The sequence below is a fragment of the Martes martes genome (genome assembly GCF_963455335.1).
Source record: "Martes martes genome assembly, chromosome: 11".
In the NCBI taxonomy this organism is placed as follows: domain Eukaryota; kingdom Metazoa; phylum Chordata; class Mammalia; order Carnivora; family Mustelidae; genus Martes; species Martes martes.
Window position 1 is genome coordinate 107,604,141 of NC_137899.1, and position 22,443 is coordinate 107,626,583.

At 46.7% G+C, this 22,443-nt stretch overlaps 1 protein-coding gene across 2 annotated transcripts in view; it reads right to left on the minus strand.

Annotated features, from left to right (window-relative positions):
- Positions 1 to 22,443, minus strand: part of NCAPG2 (non-SMC condensin II complex subunit G2) — a 65,355-nt gene that overhangs the window by 17,951 nt on the left and 24,961 nt on the right. For both annotated transcript variants that reach the window (XM_080819121.1, XM_080819122.1), the window contains 10 exons: positions 16,643 to 16,822; positions 15,269 to 15,421; positions 10,932 to 11,154; positions 10,607 to 10,704; positions 5,945 to 6,118; positions 3,692 to 3,762; positions 2,539 to 2,692; positions 2,053 to 2,226; positions 554 to 670; positions 326 to 466 (listed from right to left, as the gene is read on the minus strand). In XM_080819121.1, the coding sequence (XP_080675247.1) occupies positions 326 to 466; positions 554 to 670; positions 2,053 to 2,226; positions 2,539 to 2,692; positions 3,692 to 3,762; positions 5,945 to 6,118; positions 10,607 to 10,704; positions 10,932 to 11,154; positions 15,269 to 15,421; positions 16,643 to 16,822 (1,485 nt within the window). The remainder of the gene's footprint in view (positions 1 to 325; positions 467 to 553; positions 671 to 2,052; positions 2,227 to 2,538; positions 2,693 to 3,691; positions 3,763 to 5,944; positions 6,119 to 10,606; positions 10,705 to 10,931; positions 11,155 to 15,268; positions 15,422 to 16,642; positions 16,823 to 22,443) is intronic.

Below are 22,443 nucleotides of genomic sequence, written 5' to 3' on the forward strand. Positions count from 1 at the left end.
ACGAGTTATCTCCTACAGCAAGTATTTATAAAGGTGTTTTACAAGGGAATTTTCATAAAGTTACATTGGTTCTCATTTCTATTTCATAAGAAATCCGGAAACCCGTTTTACGTCATTCCACAAACGTTAACGAAAACCTATTACATGCTGTAGAACTCCGTGAGAATTACGTGGTGTACGTGCTGGGAAAGGACAGACTCTGGACGCTGAACTGACACCACACCGCGGAAGAGCGACACCACGTCCAAAGTCACAGCTTTGAAACAGAGAATATGGAAGCACACACTTGGGGAAGAGAAGGTTTCCATGTTGTAGGACTTCTGACCTGGATGATCTGCTGATAAACGACCCTGTGAAGCTTGAGATATTCTTCTTCTTGATCTTGGATAAAAGACAGAACTTTGTTTTCTAACCAAAACCCAGTGTCTTCCAAAACGGACAGGTAAACCTTCCCTTCGGAGCAGAACTGTCCAACAACAGAAAGACAAATCAGTAACGGGACCGGCTTTGCCAGCGGGCTCCGCGATCGTCGCGCAGCCGGGGCCAGACTCACCTGGTGCTGCAGGTGGACGCTGAGCCGGCAGTACAGGCTGAAAGCCCGCAGGGCCACCGCTTCGCTGAGGCCGGGAGGCTTCCCACCCGGCAACTGTAAAATGGATTCCAGATCCGCCTGCAAAGTACAAGAGTCTGTGGCCGTGTGCCAGCTTCTCAGTCACCACCCACGTGTGGCCGCCACACCGTGAGCACAACCTGTAGAGGCTGCCGTACAGCGACCGCTGGAAGGTAACACTGGGACGGTGGAGGGGCTTTAGTGACACCACACAACCGTCCGAGAGACATAGTTCTCCCCTACTCTCCCCCACAGATGCTCCGTTCTATGCTATTCACGCAATTTACTATTTTTAGTTTTTAATTTTATTTAATTTTAATTTTCATTTTCATTTAAATTCTAGTTAGCTAACATATAGCGTAATATTTGTTCAGGAGCAGATCCTCCCTTCTGAAGGACAAGATAAAAACTCCCCACAGTTACTGCTCAAGGAACTATCAGATCAAGAACGCAAAGCATTTGCCCCTGGAGCAAACTGTGACCTGCTCCCAGCCGGGGGCTATGAGCACAGACGGTCCCAGGAAGGAGCAAGGCGGGGCCGTTCCACCCAGTAACAAGGCTCTCACCGCCCGGGCAGGGCAGGGCAGAGCCCCAGCCTGCCCACAGTTCCCTAACCCCGTACCCTAAAAGGAGTCCCTTTGTGTTGGGAAACGGCTGGGAGCCTGTGTCCGGCCGTCACGTGGAGAGGGAGGAGGTCCCATCAGCATTAGTCGGTGGGGCTATCATCTGTGCCCCTACTAGGAAAGTCCGAAGGGGAAGGCACCCGCCCATCTTTCCCAGAGCCCACAGGTAGCCCTACGTGGGACAGCAGCACAGCCAGTGCCCCGCGCTAGTTAGTCCAGCGGCAAAATCCCGGCACCTCCTATCCAGGCCGGGCCCGCTTCCTCCCCTGGACAGCTGGCGCCTCCTCCTCCTCCTTCAGACCTCTCCCTCCCCTTCCCGATCTGACCCGGCAGCGAAGCGCTGGCAGCTCTGGCCCTGGCGTGACCCACCCCAGCGACGGTCACCGAGGCGGTCTCTTGAGGGCTGGCCCTGGAGAGAGCCAGAGAGCCAGGAAGGAAAAAGGAAATACCGAATTCACAGGGACACCCTCCAAAGATTCCTAGAAACGCCTGCCAAGGACTGTGAGGGGAAGCCCGTGTTCCCCTCTCCACGTGAGAGAAGTGTGGGGAGAAGTCGTCCTACAGACGGGTGCGCTCTGAGAAGGAGGGCTGCCCACGGGCCCGGAAGCCGCAACCGGCGCCCCTCCCGCCCCGCCAGTGAGCCACCTGCGTGTCCTGTCCTGGTCTGCAAAGAGGAAGTGTGTTAGATGGCTCTCAACGCCTTTCCAGCGGGAAAGACTTTATACTCCGAGTATGAAAAACCGAAATCTTCCTTTGTCTCTCGCACAAGTTACTTACACGGACTCACGTGCATGGTGTCCGTGTCTGCTCTTAAGTTACCTTGGACAGTGCGAGCGCTCTCAGAAGGTGGTTGAGCTTCTTCTGGGGAGCAGAGAGCAGGCACTGTCGGTTCTTCGGGTGCGTCAGCAAGTACTCTAGGTAAACCAGGGCCAGCTCCGGTTTTACCGGGCGTGTGTCATGGATTTGCACTTTCCGTTTAGATGCTGAGTTACTCTGAAAGAACAGAGCCATAAACTGACAATTGAAACACATGCTCTGGGCGCCCGGGTGGCTCAGTCGTTAAGCGTCTGCCTTCGGCTCAGGCCGAGATCCCAGTGTCCCAGGATCGAGCCCTACATCGGGCTCCCTGCTCAGCGGGGAGCCTGCTTCTCCCTCTGCCCTTCACCCCACTTACTCTCTCTCGGTCTCGCAAATGAATAAATAAAATCTTAACAACAACAACAACGTGTTCTCAGGAAAGCATACCATCTCTCACACACACATATCATCATTCAGCAATTTTAAAGAAACGTGACAGAAATACACCTTGCTCTGGGGCTGTTCCTCCGGCAGCCAGTCACAGATGAGTTCCAGAATGTGTCCCACGTGTCCCCAGGAGCAGAGACAGTCCAGCAAAGTATTATAGCGCTTGTCCGCTTCTCCTTCCTCTTGGTTTCTTAATGTGGAAATCACACCACAACTGAAAATGTCAAATACATAAAATGAGATCTATCATTTCAGTAACAGCGTCCCATTCCTCAAAAAGTTGAAAAAAATAAGGAAGCTAAACACTGAGGGTACATAAGGCCTTCTTATCGTAGGAACTCTTGGACACTCCCCAGCGCAGGAACACACATTTTCCCGCGATGACCACACAGGGTAAGTTCCAACACAAAGCACTGAGCCTGCCCGCAGCCTGAGAACACGGAAGTCACGGCAGCCTGATGCGAGTTATTAAGTTACCAAGGACACGCCAGGTCCGTAAACCCCCTGGCTTTTCTGTTCTCTGTCATCGCCATCGGACTCTAGAGCAAAGATGCCTAGCTTTTTGGAAATAATTTTTGCTCAGCCTCAAAACATTAATTTTTTTCATAAATATGAATAAAAACGAGTCTTCTTTACTGAGATAATAACCAACACTCTAGAACACCACCATGCAGTGAAAAATACAACATGAGCACAAAAGCAAGCTACTTAGGTCATTTAAAATTTTCTAGTAGTTACCTTTAAAAAGGGAAAGGAAAACAGGTACAATTTATTTCAATATTATGTCTTATTCAACCGTTGTCCCCACAGTGTTGTCTGCAGGTAGCACGGCAGAAAACCACCAGCTCTTCACGCGCCTCCCTCCATGCCGGGCTCGCGCCCACTCTGCACCCTCCAAGGGCACCCTGCACCCTCAGCACGTCTCAGCCCAGGAGGCCCCGTGCCAGGCACGCGTGGGCAGCATGACTCCGAAGTCCCTTCACGCTGGCCTGGACAAACACCCCAGATTTTAAAGGGGCAAATTTTAGCTCACGTAGGCTCTTCCTATATTCCTTAGCACCTCCGGCGCCCACTGGGAACCGCATCCTGCCGCATCCCCGCCACCACCGCCACTTCTTAAAGCGGAAGCGTGACAGTCTGCCGAAAGTCACGTTAGTAACTGAGCACGACGGGCGGGTTCCCACTCACGACCCCTCTGAGAGAGAGAGGATACCTGAATGCGGGCACAGCGGAGGCTGGCATAAAGGACATGAGCATGAACAAAGGGACCTTGCAGCGATCATCCTAAAAGCACAAAAAGAGGGAAAAAGGGGTATTTAAACGCAATGACATTTTGAAAGGCTGTCCACACAGCTTCCTAATAACCCATCTTCAGAGCTGCTCAGTGGGAACTAGAGCACTCCTTTCAGTGTTCAATGGGAACCTTAAACCTACCGGTGAGCCTCATATTTGAGAAGCAGTTTCAAAGTTTTAAATGACATTTTACCACTTTGTGCGATGCATTAATTTGTGCAAATATTTATTAAGCACCTACTGTGTATGAATTGCCAAGCTAGATCCTGGGGGGTGCATCAGTATGCAGAGTGGACAGTAAATCCTCGGCTTTCAAGGCACTGACTTCTATTTTACAAACAATACTGAGGGGCACCTGGGGGACTCAGTGGTCCCGGGGTCCTGGAATCGAGTCCCACATCGGGCTCCTTACTGAGCACGGAACCTGCATCTCTCTCTCCCTCTGCCTGCCACTCCTCCGGCTTGTGCGCTCACTCTCTCTCTGACAAATAAATAAATATTTTTTAAATTAAAAAATATATATACTGATTAAAGGAGAAAAAAGTTAACTCTGTACACTTGGTATCCTAAACAAATGTCAAGAGAATGAACTAGTCAAAGAAAAATTTTTCCATAAATAATAAGAAAATCTTTGGAAAGACAATAGAGTTTATGGAAAATGTACAGGCTTAGGAGCCACCAAGCCAAATCTAGGTCCAACCAGACTCCACAGTTTTACCAGCTGGGTCAGCAGAGAGCAAGGAGGCAGGACAGAGGTCCGTTTCCTCCTCTGCAGGAGGGGAGGGCACCGTTGGAAGGACCGCATGAGGCACGCGACAGCACCCCGTCCGCGGTAGCACTGAAGGAGCCAGAGCCACACCACAACACAAAAAGTAGACCAGGCTCAACCAAAAACACTTAGTAGAAAATATCCTTGGTTGCCTGGGAGAATAAGAGATGGTGGACTCTAACAGAAAAAAATTAACAATTTCCCCCAAAACATACATGAGACAGAACCAGGGACAACATCGAAATTTGATCTGTACTTACTCCGCGTTCAGTCGGAGTGGGCCCACCCCTCCCCCAACTCCCAACACAAAAATTGTGCTCTTAATGTTACAAAAGTAGACTGATAATTACCACTAATTCCGCCCTATCTGGATTACAGACTGTTCATTCATTTATAGAGAAGACCACAATGTTCTCAGAGCAACTGAGTACAGAGAAGCTCTCTTGCCAGATCGTTTGAAATTAACTGAATTAATTAACTGCCTTCCTTGGGTCCCCAGACACCTGCAGGCCACACTGCTCATCTCTCTTCTCATCCAGTATTCCATGGGCTTCTGTGTTGTTGTCTGAGAATTTTGAGATAACGCTGGCTTCTCAGTCCAGTGTAACTATTTGAGCTTTGAAATGCACTAATGACTTTGGCAAGTTAGATTATTTACCTTCCTGAACAGGTCACAGTTGCATTTCAGGAACACAGTGAAGCTCAGAGACTTGACAGTCACGGAAATGTGGCTCAAACAGCTCAGGGATCAAGGTCATACAAGCAGGTTTGGAAGAGCCCAGAAGTACAATTCATTGAGAAGGACGGTTCACGAAACCTAAGACCAATCTGTATTCAAACCACGCTTTGCTTCCTCTGTAATTGGGAGTACATTTTCATCTCTAGCTCAGTCTTACTTCTACTTGCTTTGGAAAAATGAACTTCCCTCTGAAGTAAAAAGTCAAGAAACAGGTTTCCTTCACCCAGTTAGAAGTTCTATGCATGGTTCTGCCCGCAGACACACCTCACACCCTTCAGAAACCCATGTGCGTGCGGTGCGCCGTCAAATGACTCAGAGCGTCCACAACACCCAGCCGCTGTGGTGGTGTGTTCGCTCACTCTTCCTTCTCAATTCCCAGCTGATCGAACTAAATTCTCAAATGGTGTCACAGACCACGAAGACAGAAAAACCGAGCACTTACCCGCACATTTCCCTGAGTGCTGGCGATATGAGGCGGGAAGACATGGTCTCCACCCTCTGGAAAGGCTGGAGGCTACTCCCTCTGCCAGGTGAGCACTGGCTTAGCACCCCCCGCCCCGGCCTTACGGAGGACCAAGCAGGTCCTGCCAGACGAGCATGTGGGGCACCTCGGCTAATTTTGCACAAAAGCAATCTTACGCGGCGTGCAATGGCGAGCATCTCACCGTGAAGACTTTCAGGTACTCAGGGAGCGCGGAAGCAAACTTGTTGACGGTGTAGACTCTGGCCTCCTTATTGTTCTCCATGCTTCTGTGAATACTCTTCCAGAGAATCACGACGATCTCTAACAAACCCGCCATAGACGCAACGTCACTTACAGAGAGGGTTTTGTCCAGAACCTGAGAGATGAACAATTGTGAAAGAATCAAGTCACAACAACTACTGTAACAACCCTAACTTTAAAAGAAGTGCATTTCAGAATTCCCAATCTGCAGCAGAAACGTAAAGCGTATCAAGTCTATTTTCATTTCGTGAAAATGATTTTATCTTCTATTTGAAAGTCTCTAGTAGAGGTAAATGCCTTTAAAAGCCCACTCCAGAAATAAATGCTAAATGAGCCCTATATGCTTTCAATCAACACTTTATATGAATTAAAAACCATCTAAAAATCAAAATGTATAAACTATTGTCTTTAGGGACATAATATGCAAGTAAAGAGTATATTTCTACTCTACCTTCTGAATTGTTGCAAGATGTCACTTTTTTAATTATTTTTATTAACATATAATGTATTATTAGTCCCAGGGGTACAGGTCTGTGAATCATCAGGCTTACACATTTCACAGCATTCACCATAGCACATACCCTCCCCAATGTGATAACCCAGCCACCCTATCCCTCCCCCCACAGCTCCCAGCAACCCTCAGTTTGTTTCAGGAGATTAAGAGTTTCATGTTTGTCTCCCTCCCGATCCCATCTTGTTTCATTTTTTCCTTCCCTACCCCCGAAACCCCGCACTCTGCCTCTCAAATTCCTCACATCAGGGAGATTGTATGATAATTATCTTTCACCAATAGACTTATTTCACTCAGCGTAATACTCTCTAGTTCCATCCACATCATTGCAAATGGCAAGATTTGGGAGGGTTTTGATGGCTGCATAGTATTCCATTGTATATATATACCACATCTTCTTTATCCATTCATCTGTTGATGGACATCTAGGTTCTTTCCATAGTTTGGCTATTGTGGACGTTGCTGCTATGAACATTCGGGTGCACGTGCCCCTTTGGATCACTACGTTTGTATCTTTAGGGTAAATACCCAGTAGTGCGATTGCTGGGCCGTAGGGTAGCTCCATTTTCAACTTTTTGAGGAACCTCCTGCTGTTTTCCAGAGTAGTTGCACCAGCTTGCATTCCCACCAACAGTGCAGGAGGGTTCCCCTTTCTCCACATCCTTGCCAAGCAAGATGTCACTTCTTGCCATAAACTCTGATGTAAACAGACTGGGGGCGAGGAGGGAGGGATTTACCTAGATGCGATCGCTACTGAAACTCAGCTACAAACTCAGCCCATCAGACCACCCCAGGCTGTCCGCCAGCCTCTCCACCTGCAGGCCTGGTAAGGGCCGACGATGACCGACTCCCACTCAATCACTGGCTTCCTTAGTTTGTTCTAAAATAACACATCGTGCACATCTTCTGAGCTTCTGCTGGCCGTGAGCAATGTTTGCTGCTGTGTTCTGAGTGCTCCACCGAAGCCACAAATGCCCTCCGGCAAGTCTTCTGCACAGAACACAACCAGCTCACGCCCACAATGATGGCGTCTGCTAGCCAGCCCTACGACGGGACTGTACCAAAGGCAGTCTGAACCTGCAAAGAGCCACTACAGACAATTTCCTGAAAAGCGACTTCGTTGAGATGCAAAAGATTCATTTCGGGCACCGGTACTGTTACGCTATCTACTCAAACACAATGGAAAAAGATAGTTTAAAAGAAAACAAACTTGGGGCTCCCAGATGGCTGTCAGTAAAGCATGTGAGTAGTGATCTCGGGGTTGTGAGTCCAAGCCCCACGTTGGCTACAGAGTTTACCTAAATAAATAAATAAACTTTTAAAAAAAATAAAAGAAATTTAAGGAATACACAGAAAAGCAAAGGTACTTTCTACATAAAGCTAGATTTTTCTTTTCTTTTTAAGATTTTATTTATTTATTTGACAGAGAGAGATCATAAGTAGGCAGAGAGGCAGGCAGAGAGAGAGGGGGAACCAGGTTCCCCGCCAAGCAGAGAGCCCGATGCGGGGCTCGATCCCAGGACCCTGAGATCATGACCTGAGCCGAAGGCAGAGGCTTTAACCCACTGAGCCCCCCAGGCGCCCCAAAGCTAGATTTTTCATTATGCACTTAATACTCTGAATGAGCTATGGACACATTTAAAAAGAAATAAAACTACTAAAGGCTTAGAAACTACTGAAAGAATGATACAAGTAACAGATTGACAAAATTCCATTCTGCAATTAATTTTACTTTTTCCCATTCCAATGTTTAGCAGAGCAGCCTTATCATTAAAGTCTCATGAAAAAGCTACCACTACTTCCTTACAAAAATGTGCTAAGTTTCTAAGCTGGAAGCCAACTTTTTACTTTAGCAGAGAACATCTTTGATTTCTAATAGTTAGCAATTAGAAAAAGTAAAAGAACAACTTTAAAAATTTTGCTTTTAGCCATATAAACATTCTTGGAATGAGAATATCCACATGACAAAGTGTATTTCTTATCTGGCAGAAACTATAATGGACCTACATATTTCTAAACTCTTGTGTTTTCAAGTGGTACAGAAACTAACCCAAGGTGTTATAAGATGCAAGCGTTCTCAATAATACCTAAGTTTTTAATAATAGGGGTGGAGGATTCCTTCAAAATTTACAAAATGTAACAGCCTCTCAACGAGTACCTCACAAACTATGTCTCTGCTCTTCTGCAAAACCGTTCTCACCGTCACTCTGAGTTCACAGTGGTGGCCCTGAGAGAAGCTGTGCTCACTCCTGCGTTTCACTCCCACCATCTCCCACACCGAGACCGCACACTCCAGAACCATGGAGTGAGGCCGCCATGCCGGCGTCTCCATCGGAGGTTTCTGAAGATATAGGGCACTGCGGTCACCTTCCTGAAAAACTCTGCCCATATAATCTGCATACTGAGGGGAAAACCCTGAAAAGAGGAACTTAAATTCCACCCAAAATAAAAGCAGAACCAACTCCAAATGCCCTGGGTGGAAGGCTTTCCAAATCCAGGCCAAGGTCTGTGAGTGGTTGCAACTACTAGCCGCGGTCCACGGTCAGGATGAAACCCAGTTCCACTCTTTCTGTGCATTTTTCTCCTTAATTCCACACCTGTGTCGCTGACTGGGATAGAGACGAGGACTTGTTTTAACAGGGTCTAGGCTGGTGGAGTGGTGGCCTTCCAGCTGTGAGCCCACGGGCACAGGTGTCCCTGGGATGTGTGCAGGAGCCGTGAGGCCAGCGTGAGACCTGTGAGCCAACCAGGCAGTCTCTCCTAGAAAAAGCCTGTGTCAGAGGCGGTGGGACGCAGGCTGGGACTGAGGCAGGGTCAGACTGATGAAAGGACCTCACCTTGGGGCCCACGTGCAGGACTAGGTCGCAGCAAAAGGACAGACTGCCTCTTGCACCTTCTTTTAAAGGCTGGTTACCTAATCTATTTGTGTACTACAAAACTACCCCCAAGTTTTAGTTTAGATGTACATGAGCATGAGAGCTTGTTTAAAAGCTTAAGATACCGCTTATAAATAATGTGTCTGAGTCTTCAATTTCTTGTAAGTGGTCCCTCTGGATTCTGAAGAAATAACAGCTAACCAGTCCCTTTAACTCCTTTTTAAAAAATTTTCAATTTTTTTTTAAAGACTTACCTATTTGAGAGAGAGTGTATGTGCATGCACACACCCAGGCAGGAGAAGGGGCAGTAGGAGAGGGAGAGAGAGAATCTCAAACAGACCTCCCAGCTGAGAGCAGAGCGGACTCACGTTCAGCCCCACGACCAAGGTCATCACCTGAGCCGGAATCAGAAGTCAGAGGCTCAACCAGACTGAGCCACCCAGGTGCCCCAATTTAATTACTTTTTAAGAGATAATTCTAGGTGCCCTTGGGTGGCTCAGTTGGTTAAGTGCCTTTTGCTCAGGTCATGATCCTGGGGTCCTGGGATCGAGCCCCACATCGGGCTCCCTGCTCTTCAGGGAGTCTGCTTCTGCCTCCCCCTGCCTCCCCCCGCCACTCCCCCTGCCTCTCCTCCTGCTTGTGCTCTCTCTTTCTGAAAGAAAAGGAAGACAAGGAAGGACGGAGGGAAGGACGGAGGTAGGGAGGGAGAAAAGACAATTCTAAATAAACCTCATTCCTAGAAATTCAACCCCCAGATGTTTCTAGTAGAATCTCACAGCAGTGGCTATGAGTAAATCCTTAACACTAACACCCATTAATTACAAAATATGGTAACATCCAGAATCCAATCCAGGTGTACGCGACACCCAGGCCGAACTGAAACATAGAGAGAAGCCTAAGGCCGAGAAAATTCGGGACAGGGTGTTACCAACAATAAATTTTCCTCTGTATGAAATCCTACCCAAACTCCACAATGAACTACAAAGGATATAGAGCAATTCTTTCAAAAACATTATTTATGATCCCCTACAATAATCCACTGAATTATCTATCAATACTGAAGAAATAAACGGGAAATCAAAATATTGCCAATGTAACAGTCTATGGAAATGCCAGTGCTCTGCCCTTCTCTAGCCACGGGGCACGGGGGCCTTTCTGCCTCGAGGTAACAGGGCCGCAGGCGCAGCTCAGCCAGGGCAAGCCTGACCACACTCACGTTCTCCTTCTCCCTCTCCTCGTGGCCCTCGTGGCCCTCACGCACAGCCCTCCGGATGCAGGCATTTAAGCAATGGCGAATCACATGAATCAGCTTTGCTAAAACGTTAAAACAAATCGGTAATTAATATACATGTTTCTTTAACAGAAATATCTAATAGTAAAATCATAGTCCCAAACAATTAAAAGTATTATTTTAAAGGAAATCATTAAGAAATGCACTAAAAGCGTGAAGCTTATTAATACGAGCCACACTGAGGACACGTGACATTAATTATGCGTTGGGGAGACGACATGACGAGCTCTGAGCCGCAGGCGTCCCGCACCTATGTTCGTGCAGGCGGTGTGCTCGTGGGCGTGCTGGTAGAACTTCCTGGCCGCCGCGTGGTTCATCTGCACCAGCGCGACGCAGCGCTCACACCACACCTCCTCGGGCTGGTTCACAGGCAGGAAAGAGTTGAAGATGAGGCTCACCAGGCGCCGAGACACAGGCCGGGAATCTGATTCCAGACGAACCAAAATGTGCTCCATGGGGCATATTTTCCAAAACTGTGTACAGCATACACACAGGAAATAGTCAATTGTCTCTATAATCTTGAAAATACTTTAAGCAAAATTTCCTGAGAAAAATCAAAAAGGAACTCATCTTTATATTCAAGAAAACTCATTTTAAATGACTGTACCAGAAACCGTGACTCTTCTGTAGAGAAATTAGAATAAATCCATATTTTAAAAAGCACTGACATTATAAGGAAACAAAGTATAACACTGTTGGGAGGGTTAATTACAACTAATTAGTATCATGCTTAGTGTAAACTCTCAAATGATAACTATGATTACCAGTCTCATAATTTAAAAACTTCCTAAAACACTATAAATTTTGGTGCATTCATGTGAAAAGTGAAGAGAAAAATTTACAACAGTTTTGACCCAGAAAGCTAACGTGGATACGCCATTCCCTATGTCGGAGACACAGAGACATCACTCCTGAACCCCGGGAGCACCTGACCTGGCCCACGGCCCATAGCAGGCAGCCCCCTCGGGCGCATCGCTGCCTCCCCTCCCCGGGGCCAGCTTGCCTAGACGACCACGCCGGCCTCCTCCTGCCCACCTCACAGCTGCTGTGCGACCACAGCTGTCCCAGAGTCCCTCTGCTCAAGAGCCTCAAAGCTGTCTACCGCCTGCAGGAGAGGGCCGGGCTTCCAAGCAAGACATTCCAGACAAGAGAATCGTGGTAGCAGAAAGAAAGCTGATTCCAGGGGTGAAGCGTTCCAGTCCTGTCCTAGTCCCTTCTCCGCTGGCGATCCTGTGCAAACACCTACACGCGGCAGTCCCCTGCTCTGCACAATGAGGGAAATACCACCGCGTTCTCCTCAAGGACCTGGCTCTAACAATCTGCCCCCTTCCCGGTATTTTCAACGGCATGTTTGTCATCAGCACTTAAGTATTTTCAAGTCTTTCCAACTCGTAAAACAAAAGCCTCCCCCACAAAACTCTGCTTGAGTTTTCTGTCTCCTTGCACCCTCCCGCCTGCCCGGACCTGTCTCTGCCCCCACCTCCACTTCCTCACCCCACAGCAGCACGGCTTCCACTCCCACTGAAATGGTTCATGCCAAGGTCATAACGACCTTCTATTGAAAATCCCGAAGAACACGTCCACACCTCCCCTTGCAGGAAATCCCTGAGCATCTGGCGCGACGGATCACTTCCCCAGAAACCTCCTGGGACACTTCCACTTAGACACCTCTTGGTATTTCTGAAAAAGTCACAGGAACAAAGACACCAAACACTTCTACTCACAGTGGTACTGGGGAGGCAAAGGACACCCCGTGCTGCCAGCCGAGAGTCAGGCAGACAGGACGGTATGGTGGCCCAGCTCTCAGCTCTTGCCCCACCAGAGGCGGGTGGCTTCAGCGGAGAGAGCCCACCGCCAGCTAAGTACAAACTAAGTGAGCTGGCAGGGAGGCGACGGGAGACCCCTACTCAGGGGTGAGAGGCGGTACTTGCAAGGTTCAGGAGAAGGCAGTGTTGAGGGTGATCCGTCCGGCGGCTCTAACGACGTCCCTCTTCCCTCACCTCCCCTGCTCCCTTCCTGTCAGCTCTGATGGGCTACTGGTTGTGTGGCTGTGGATGTGGGTGCCCTAAGGTATAATCCTGAACACCACACCTGTGGCTAACGACAAAGCCAGCAGATAACACTTGCCAAAACACTCAAGCACACCTAGCTTCGCCGTGAGATTTCACAACCACTGCAAAAACAGATTCAACCCAAGATCAAAGTGGCCAACGAATGGGCTCGCCATTCACCTGCTGCACTGTGCTGCCTGCAACATCACAGAAAGATGGGTGACAACGGTGTGCGGCCGTGCGCTGACGCGGAACGGAGGCAGACAGCTCCACAGCGTTGAGCCCCTCTGGCCGACAGCGCTCTCGACAGGAGCATCACACCGTCTCCACGCGAGGACTCAGGGGTCAGTTCTGCCGTTAGTAAATGCCAACTTCAGAACACGCACAGCAAAGGAAGGAAAAATCCCAGAGAAAAGGGAAAGCCTCCACTTGAGAACTCAGGGAAGCAAGTGTCTTCAAGACTCAAGACCTCAGAGCTCCAACCTGGCTGCAGGAGAGAACCAAGAAACATCCCAGGTCCCAGCACGACAGCCCCAGCCACAGAGCCAGCCTGAGAGGCTCTCCACGGTCTGTCCCCAGTCACAGTGAGCCTTCATGGAGACTACACCATCTCGAATGCGAACTAGCCATCGGCACTATTACCAAATGCCAAGGTTCCGGGGTGATTCTTACAACTAACATTTCCTGCACATCTTCCTTTCCAGAAACTCCCCATATTAGCTTGTTTTTCTTTGATTCACTTTTCTTAAACAACGCAGAACAATTCTATTGGCGCGGGATTCTGTCATTTGTTTCAATTACCCGAGGTTTTACTTCACCCAAACATATCACCAGCAGGTTGGTTTCTCCGACAGACAAGACCACAGCAAATCGGTAACTGGTCTTTGGCTCCAATGTTAAGTGTGTGCATTACTAACACAAACAGGAGCGGCGTCTGACGGTGCAGCGGGGGACCCCAGTCATCCCGACACGGGGGACGATCAGCCGCCCCCACTTCTGGTGAGCCGCCTCTCAACCTTCCCCGAGATCTCACAGCTAAATCACTCTGGGCCTGGCTTTTAAACAGGTGAGACTGAAGCGGAAAGAAGCGCCCCAGTAAAACATTGTGCTTTCTTTCTTGCTACTCTCCTACAATCCAAACTTCCTGGTCAAAGAACTTCTGTCCTCATCTTACCTGGCCTCCCCCAATTGTCTTGAGTAGACCCACAAGTAAAGAGAAAACGCTCCTCTCTCCGTTCATCAGTCATCGCAACAGTCCTCTGCAAACAAACCTGCACTGCAAACACCACACTAAGCCAAAAGTTCCGTCTCAGATTCAGAACAACTCAGTTTTCATTAGGTGTGAACAGCAAATGGGAAAAAAATTGCAGCTGGCTTTTTTTGTAAAATGGACACGCTGATTCTAAAATATGTAAGGAGATGCAGAAGACCTAGAGCAGCCCAACAGCTCTGCAGGAAGAATGAAGCTGGAGCACGCGCGCTCCGGGACTTCATGGGGGCCTGAGGACCCGCAAACACGCGGATCGGCCACAGCGGAGCCCAGAGACAGACCGCACGCGGTCCAACGACTGCCAACAAAGTGACCACGGACGGGCACTTGGATGTGACTTGGGGCATGTGTGCTGTGGAGGTCATGTAACACAGTCTCTGGTTTGTAGTTTTTAATAAAAACTCACAGTTCAAAATTCATAAAAACCATAAAAAAACAAAAAATATGTATCCTGGACTCCCCAGTCCCCCATCCCTAGACATCCAGTCCCCCTCACCTCAAGCAACTGTTACTAATTTCTCATTTCCTTCTAGGAGTATTTTACACCATCCGAGCAAATGTATACATATGTAGTGGTGGCCCACTATACACACATTTACCCCCGCTTTTACTCTTATCCCCGTGGAATTTCCGCACGAGCTCCTTCCTTTTCACAGCCACACGGCATTCTTCCGTTGCATGAACACACCTCAGGTCTGTGTGGCTAACCCTACACGAACGGATATGTCAGGTCGCTCCCAAATTCTATGCTGGGACAAACCAGCGTTTTAAAGTAAATTTCAGAAAATTACAGCACGGAAGAAGACAAGACAGTGTTATCAAGTGAAGTTAAAAACCTCCTACTAACATGCTTTGCCCAAAACTGATAGGACTCAAGCTAAAAGAGTAGACCCTCACTTTAACACCACGTTAAAATGTCCATCATAACACAATTATCTCCTTGCTTTCTTCTGTAAAAGGTGAAGGGTGTTCTCCCAGTAATATTTAAGTAGTTACTGAGTGCCAAGTATTACAATATTTGAATAAAAGCTTTCACAGACATGATAAAAATATAATTTAAGGTGGGGGCTGCTTACATTGTCTTTCAAAAAGAAAACACACATTGATGAGATTTCTAGAAACTTCAATGAAAATCACAAAATAAAATTTTATGATACAATAAATTGGCAGAATATACCAGACAACGACTAGTTTAAGTGTGATTACTAAGACTCTTGAATTAAAATTACTTTGTCTTCTTCAGTGATAAAGTCCTGCCTGCCCTACCTTAGCAGCCCGCACGGCCTTGACTTTCAGCAGCATGTCAACAAAAGCCACTCTCACTTTCTCCGAGTTGTCGTGGAGACTGTATTTCAGCGCGGGCAGAAGCTGCTCTAGTAATGGGTGGCTTAATTTGTTATCCAAAATTATTGGCAGACACTACCAAAAAGGAGAAATATAAACAATTCAAATTTAGAACATAAACAATAAATTCCGTTTCATCCTTATTAGTGAACTATTAGTGAAACAAATAAATATACCTACAGAAAGTAACACTTTTCTAAAAGGTTCACATAAAAAGCCTACTTTTAATGAATTAGTAAAGTTTCAACACTGATAATCAGTTCATCCATTGTTCTGTCCAAACAAAATTAAAGCAGTTATAAAATAATCCTGCAATGCTTTCTCTTAGCCAAATTTTAAACGATTTTTAGAGATGAAAGACAGAACAACTACTGGTGGAGAGAGCTCCAAAGCCAATTTGTGTCGGATCCAACAATCCCTTCACGTCTTTTCGGTAGCCCATGAATTCTCTCATTTCTTGACTCCATCCTGCATGAAAGTCAGAGGGCACAGAGCCTCCCTATCGTGGGGACACAGCCACACGCACCTCAGACAGGTGGTCGTGTGACCGGCCCGTGCTCAGACCAGTCACCAGCTGGAAGATCTGATACACTCCACCTTTGCTTTCCATTTATTAGGAAAAAGCGTTTTTTAAAGAGACCCCTTTTTTATAGGAATTACAGTGGACTCATAATGTGGCACTCATTTCAGATGCACAGCAGGGCGGCTCAACAATTCTGTACGTCATGCTGTGTTCATGATGGTAAGTGTCGTCACCACCTGCCACCACACAACATTACTATGATATTATTATCATTAAATAGGACAAGACCTTATATTTTAACCATCATACTGAATTATTTATAGACGAGCTGATACAGTTCTGAAGTAATCAATAGTGGGAGACCATGGACTGGCTAAAGATGAAGCCAGACCAGATGTGTCCCTGATAACCGCTGACACTGGATGATGGGAGAAAGGACAGTTCCGTAGGTTCTTGTTAAAAGTACGTATGGTATACCAAAACAGTCAATTTTACTGTATGACTTTAAAAATTTTAAGTACTACACACAACAAAACACTGTGCACCACCCACCCAGGCCATACACCAAAAACTGGTATGATTCAAGTAGGCCTTTTTCGTAGCCCACACTTTCAGTTTGGTTTCTAAAACTGTTACTTTGGATGTACAACAAAAATGTCCATAGTAGCGTACCTATAGAGTAGAATCACAGGTAATTTAAAAATTGCTCTTTCTCTGTATTTTCTAATTATTCTACGATAAATAAATACTGCTTATGTAATTTTAAACACTACCTTAAAGACAGAACAGCGCACGTCAGCTGAGCTTGTGTCAAATGCCAGTTCCCCAGTTACTTTCTTGAGGAGATCAATAAGAATGGTTGGAGGCATCATTTCCCAGTATTTGGAAGTTATTTTACAAACACCAAGGATCCCTGTAGAACGGACCATTGGATAAGGATCTTCTAACAGGCTCTGTAAGTTGGAGGGGGAAAAGACTTAAAAATCTTAAATCAGCTCCCTTTATATCAGTATTTGCTCTACACGTTAGTACTCTATGCATTTACAATGTAGCAGACATTTCAAGTCATAGGAACACGGGTCCTAGTCAGACTCACATTTCTCTTATTATTGACCATCTCTATAGCTGAGCACTTAAAGAGGAGAATCCGGACACATGTGGGACCTTATCTGTCAATTCCATCTACGGGACTTTGCCAACAGCAGAGTCTCAAATACCATCCCCACGTTCAGTGAGGTATGCAGACGACGATCCTACAGACACAGCCTATGTAAACCACTTTCATGAATTTCTAAAATGCTGTAATGCACTAAGCCCAGAATAAGGTAATTCTACTTAACGAATTAAACCAGGAAATGGTGATCAGTGGTTGCTAACAATACAAAAAGATGGGACGCCTCGGGGGCTCAGTGGGTTAGGGCTCTGCCTTCGGCTCAGGTCATGATCTCATCAGCTCTCTGCTCGGCGGGGAGCCTGCTTCCCTTCCTCTCTCTGCCTACTTGTGATCTCTCCCTCTCTCTGTCAAATAAATAAATAAAGTCTTAAAAAAATTATTAAAAAAGAAAAAGAGAGAGAGGGCACCTGGGTAGCTCGGTCGATTAAGTGTCTGTTTCTTATTTCAGCTCAGGTCATGATCTCAGGGTTGTGAGATCAAGCCCCATGTCAGGCTCCACACTGGGTGCGGAGCCAGCTTAAGATTCTCTCTCTGCCCACCCTCCCCTCCCGCCCTTTCCTCCTCCTCCCTTCCACCCTCTTTAAAAATACAACAAGAAACAAGATATTGTAGATCTCGGGGCGCCTGGGGGGCTCCGTGGGTTAAAGCCTCTGCCTTTGGCTCAGGTCGTGGTCCCGGGGTCCTGGGATCGAGCCCCACATCGGGCTCTCTGCTCAGCAGGGAGCCTGCTTCCCCCTCTCTCTGCCTGCCTCTCTGCCTACTTGGGATCTCTGTCTGTCAAATAAATAAAATATTTTAAAAAAAGAAAGACAGTGTATCTCTCTGGATGGAAGTACACAACAGCTCCATGAAGAATCTGACACAACAAACAAAATCCCCACAAAAATAACTGATCAACTCTACAGCTACTGATATTCAGGAAAAGACAAAAGGCAGAAGACCGTCATAACAACACCACAGGGATATGCTCCAGAATGCGGGGTGCCTGGGGGGTTCAGTCAGGTGAGCCTCTGCCTTTGGCTCAGGTCATGATCCTGGAGTCCTGGGATCGAGTCCCACATTGGGCTCCCTGGTCAGCAAGGAGCTGCTTCTCCCTCTGCCTCCCTGCCCCCTGCTCTCTCGCTCACATTCATGCTCTCTCTTAAGTAAATAAATAATTTTTAAAAATGCAAGAAACGGGGCGCCTGGGTGGCTCAGTGGGTTAAGCCTCTGCCTTCGGCTCAGGTCATGATCTCAGGGTTCTGGGATCGAGCCCCGCATCGGGCTCCCTGCTCAGCGGGGAGCCTGCTTCCCCCTCTCTCTCTGCCTGCTTGTGATCTCTGTCTGTCAAGTAAATAAATAAAATCTTAAAAGAAAACAAATTTTTTTAAAAAATGCAAGAAACAAAATAATAATTTGGCTTCTTCAACAACAAAAATAGTAAGCCAAAGAGAGAGAGAGAGATTGAGGCTACTGGACTTTCCAGTACTGGGTCTTATCAATATACTGACTGATCACCTGCACGGTTCTTACTTAGACACAGACTCAAACAAGACGGGGAGAAGTGTCATTGAAGTATCACTCAAAAGCAATGACACAGGGATGCCTGGCTGGCTCAGCCAGGGGACCATGGACTCTTGATCTCAGGGTCATGAGTTCAAACCCCATGTGGTGTAGAATTTACTTAAAGTAAGAATTAAAATTTTTTGTGTTTAAAAAAAAAATAAACGTCCAATATTTGACAGCATTAAGGAATTCTTTTTCATCTTTCTTTAGTTGTAATGATGGTACGATTATGCTTTTTTAAAAAGCCCCATGTTGGGGCACCTAAGTGGCTGAGTGGGTTAAGCCTCCGCCTTCGGCTCAGGTCATGATCTCAGGGTCCTGGGATCGAGCCCCGCATCGGGCTCTCTCCTCAGTGGGGAGTCTGCTTCCCCCCTCCCCCGCCTGCCTCTCTGCTGCCTGTGATCTCTGTCTGTCAAATAAATAAATAAACTCTTTAAAAAAATAAAAAATAAAAAGCCACATGTTTTAGCGACTCCTATGAAGCATTTAGAGTTAAAATGATGACACCTCAGATCTGCTTCGAAATAAGAATAGGTAAGGCTCGGGTCAGTAAACACGGACACTGAAACAGTCAATACTGAAACTGCACGTGGGTACACAGGGATTCATTACACTAGACTATTATCACGTGCACACTTTTCTATTACAAAAGTTTAAAAGCACAAATAATTCTTACTCTGTAATGAGGGGGAAATAAAGTCTTCAAGTTAGGATAAGCACTTACTTCCTCTCCCCCAAATCTGACCAAAATGACAAGGTTGTAGAAATAGCAACACTGGAAATGAGGGATTGTTTTTTAATATTTTGTTCATTTATTTAAAAGAGAGAGAGAGCAGAGAGGGAGAGCGCGAGGCAGACTCCCCGCTGAGCAGAGAGCTTGACACGGGGCACCATCCCAGGACCGAGATCATGACCTGCGACGAAGACAGAGGCTCAACCCACTGAGCCACCCAGACGCCCCTACAATGAGGGATTTCTACAAGGAGGAAAGTAAAACCAGATTTCACGGAAGGAAGAGCAGAAACGGTTGAGACCCAGGCATTCCTACGCTCTTCCAAAGCTCAGACTTGCCCAAACCTGGTGTCCTAAACACAGACGGTGCAGGGGCTCCCGAGAGCAAGCTCACTGCATTTGCTCCCACCGTAAACCACCTCCCAGGGAAGAGCTCTCAAAAAAGGCCTTAGGGAAACAGAGGAGCTCAGAAAAGCCAGCAATAACTCAAATATCTCCACAGAGGAAAGAAGAAAGGAGAGAAAGCCACCAGGAGGGGAGTCCCCTCCCTATCCGGTCACCTTGGGGCCACCGGCCTGCCTGTCCCTCAGCCACAGAACCCGAGGGGAACCCCATCTGCTGAGAAGCCCTGTCCCCCTGTGCAGAACCACAACCCACTTACCAGTCCTAACATGGTCTATTCCTTAGACTCTGACAAAGACTCAGCACCTCTTTTAGGTGTTTTCTCTAAGAAGGATTTTCCACTCCTAGGTACGTTTTATTTTCACAGTAAAACATTTAATAGGTCCTGCCTCTTAAACTTATTAACATGCACATATTACACATTTGCTAAAATTACATCAGCCTTCGTAACACGGAAACATTTTTACTCGTACAATACTTTTACCAACTATGATGTCCTGATAGTAAGATTTCTACAATTTACGATACCAGTGATTTTTAATGGAATAGAAAGAAACACAGTTGCACCATTCATTAGCCAATATTCTAATATCCAAGCCGCCAAGCATTTGACAGTATCTACATCTCGAAGAGACCACCAGCTCCCTACACACCTTTCGTCTACCACATCAGATCAGACTCATCTCTAGAACTTCATCTCCAGAACTTGGTTTCTAGTAAAAGAGACACAGGATTCACCAATATGTTCCTCATGTTCTATTACATAATCACATCACTTTACATATTTTTAATGTTCCTATGGACAGTAATAACCATTGTCATTTTTTTTACATAATATTTTTTATTTTAATTCCAGTGTAGTTAACATAGTGTTGCATTTACTTCAGGAGTACGATATAGTGATTCAACAATTCTACGTATTACTCATTACTTATTTTTTTTCTTTTTAAGATTTTATGTATTTGACAGAGAGAGACACAGCGAAAGAGGAACACAAGCAGGGGGAGCGGAACAGGGAGAAGCAGGCCTCCCGTGGAGCAGGAAGCCTGATGTGGGACTTGATCCCAGGGTCCTGGGATCATGACCTGAGCCAAAGTTAGACACTCAACCGACTGAGACACCCACGTGCCCCATTAGTCAGTACTTACGAAGACAAGTGCACTCGTAATCCCCTTCACCTATAACCACTGTCATCTTAATGTTAGGGACTGAGCTAAATGTTTTATATATAACTTTTCATTGAGACCTTATCACAATCCAACAGAATATTATTTCCAGGTTTAAAGAAGAAACTGTGGGGGCACCTGGGGGGCTCAGTGGGTTAAGCCTCTGCCTTCAGCTCAGGTCATGATCCCAGGGTGCTGGGATCGAGCCCCACATCGGGCTCTCTGCTCAGCGGGGAGCCTGCTTCCTCCTCTCTCTCTGCCCCTCTGCCTACTTGTGATCTCTGTCAAGTAAATAAATAAAATCTTTAAAAATAATAATAATAAAAAAAATAAAGAAGAAACTGTGGGGAGCGGGCTACAAAACAAGATGTGCGACCCTATGCTCTCAGTCACTCTGTGTGCTGCTGCCCAGCACAAGGGCTCAGGAGCCCCGGCTGGACGCCCACGGAGGACTGCTCGTGTGCTCCACTCAGAGGCAGGAGGGCCTCCGCACACACCCTGTGAGTCTGAGAAACGGCAGGTCCGACGTAGGACCCACGCGCCGGCTGGACAGGCGGCACACACTCTGTCACCACACCCCAGGCAGACACTTAGACCTTTGAAAACATCAGCGTCATGGATTTGGACACCTGGGTTAAAAAGAGCAAACACTGGGGCACCTGGGTGGCTCAGTCGGTGAAGTGTCTGACTTTGGATCAGGTCGTGCGCGATCTAAGGGTCCTGGGATCAAACCCCAAGTCAGGCTTCCTGCTCAGCAGGGGGTCTGCTTCTCCTTCTCCCTCTGCCCCTCCCCCAGCTCATGCTCTCTCTCTCTCTCTCAAATAAATAAATAAAATCTTTATTTTAAAAGAAAAGAGAGAAAAAGAAAATAGAGGAAACGTTTTTCATCGTTTTTTGGCTAAAAACTATCAAAATTTAGTTTTGATTTGCCCACCAACATTAGCCCCACAAAATTAATGATTCTCAAGGGGAATTCTAAGTAAATATGCATGCAGCTAAGGCACTTATAGCAAAACACTAATGACTGTCATTCGAGGTGCACATGCATCTATAGGCAGGTGTGTGGGTATGTACGTGCACTGTGTGCATGTGCGTGCACATATGTATGTACGTGCGAAGGGCTCAGTCTACACATACTAGTTACGCTATTACTTCAACTTGCTGCGTGCATGAGATTTTTCATTCAACAAACAAACAAACAAACAGGGGCACTGGGGTGGCTCAGTCCGTAAAGTGTCTGACTTTGGCTTGGATCGTGATCTCAGGGTCCTAGAGCTGAGCCCTGCACTGGGCTCCGCACTCAGCAGGGAGTCTGCTTCTCTGCGCTTTCTCTCAAAAAAAAAATCTGAAACTTAAAACAAACAAACAAACAAACAAGCAAAAGGAAGTGCTATAGGAATGTCATGGATAACCAACTTTATCATGGCATTTTTGTTACCACTTCCTAAAATTTTATTCTACTAATTACAACAATAGATAGTATATTTTAGCTTACGTTGGGAAGCCCCAAAAATGTAAGGGAACGTAGGAAAACAAGCAGAGGCTAGCACTTTCC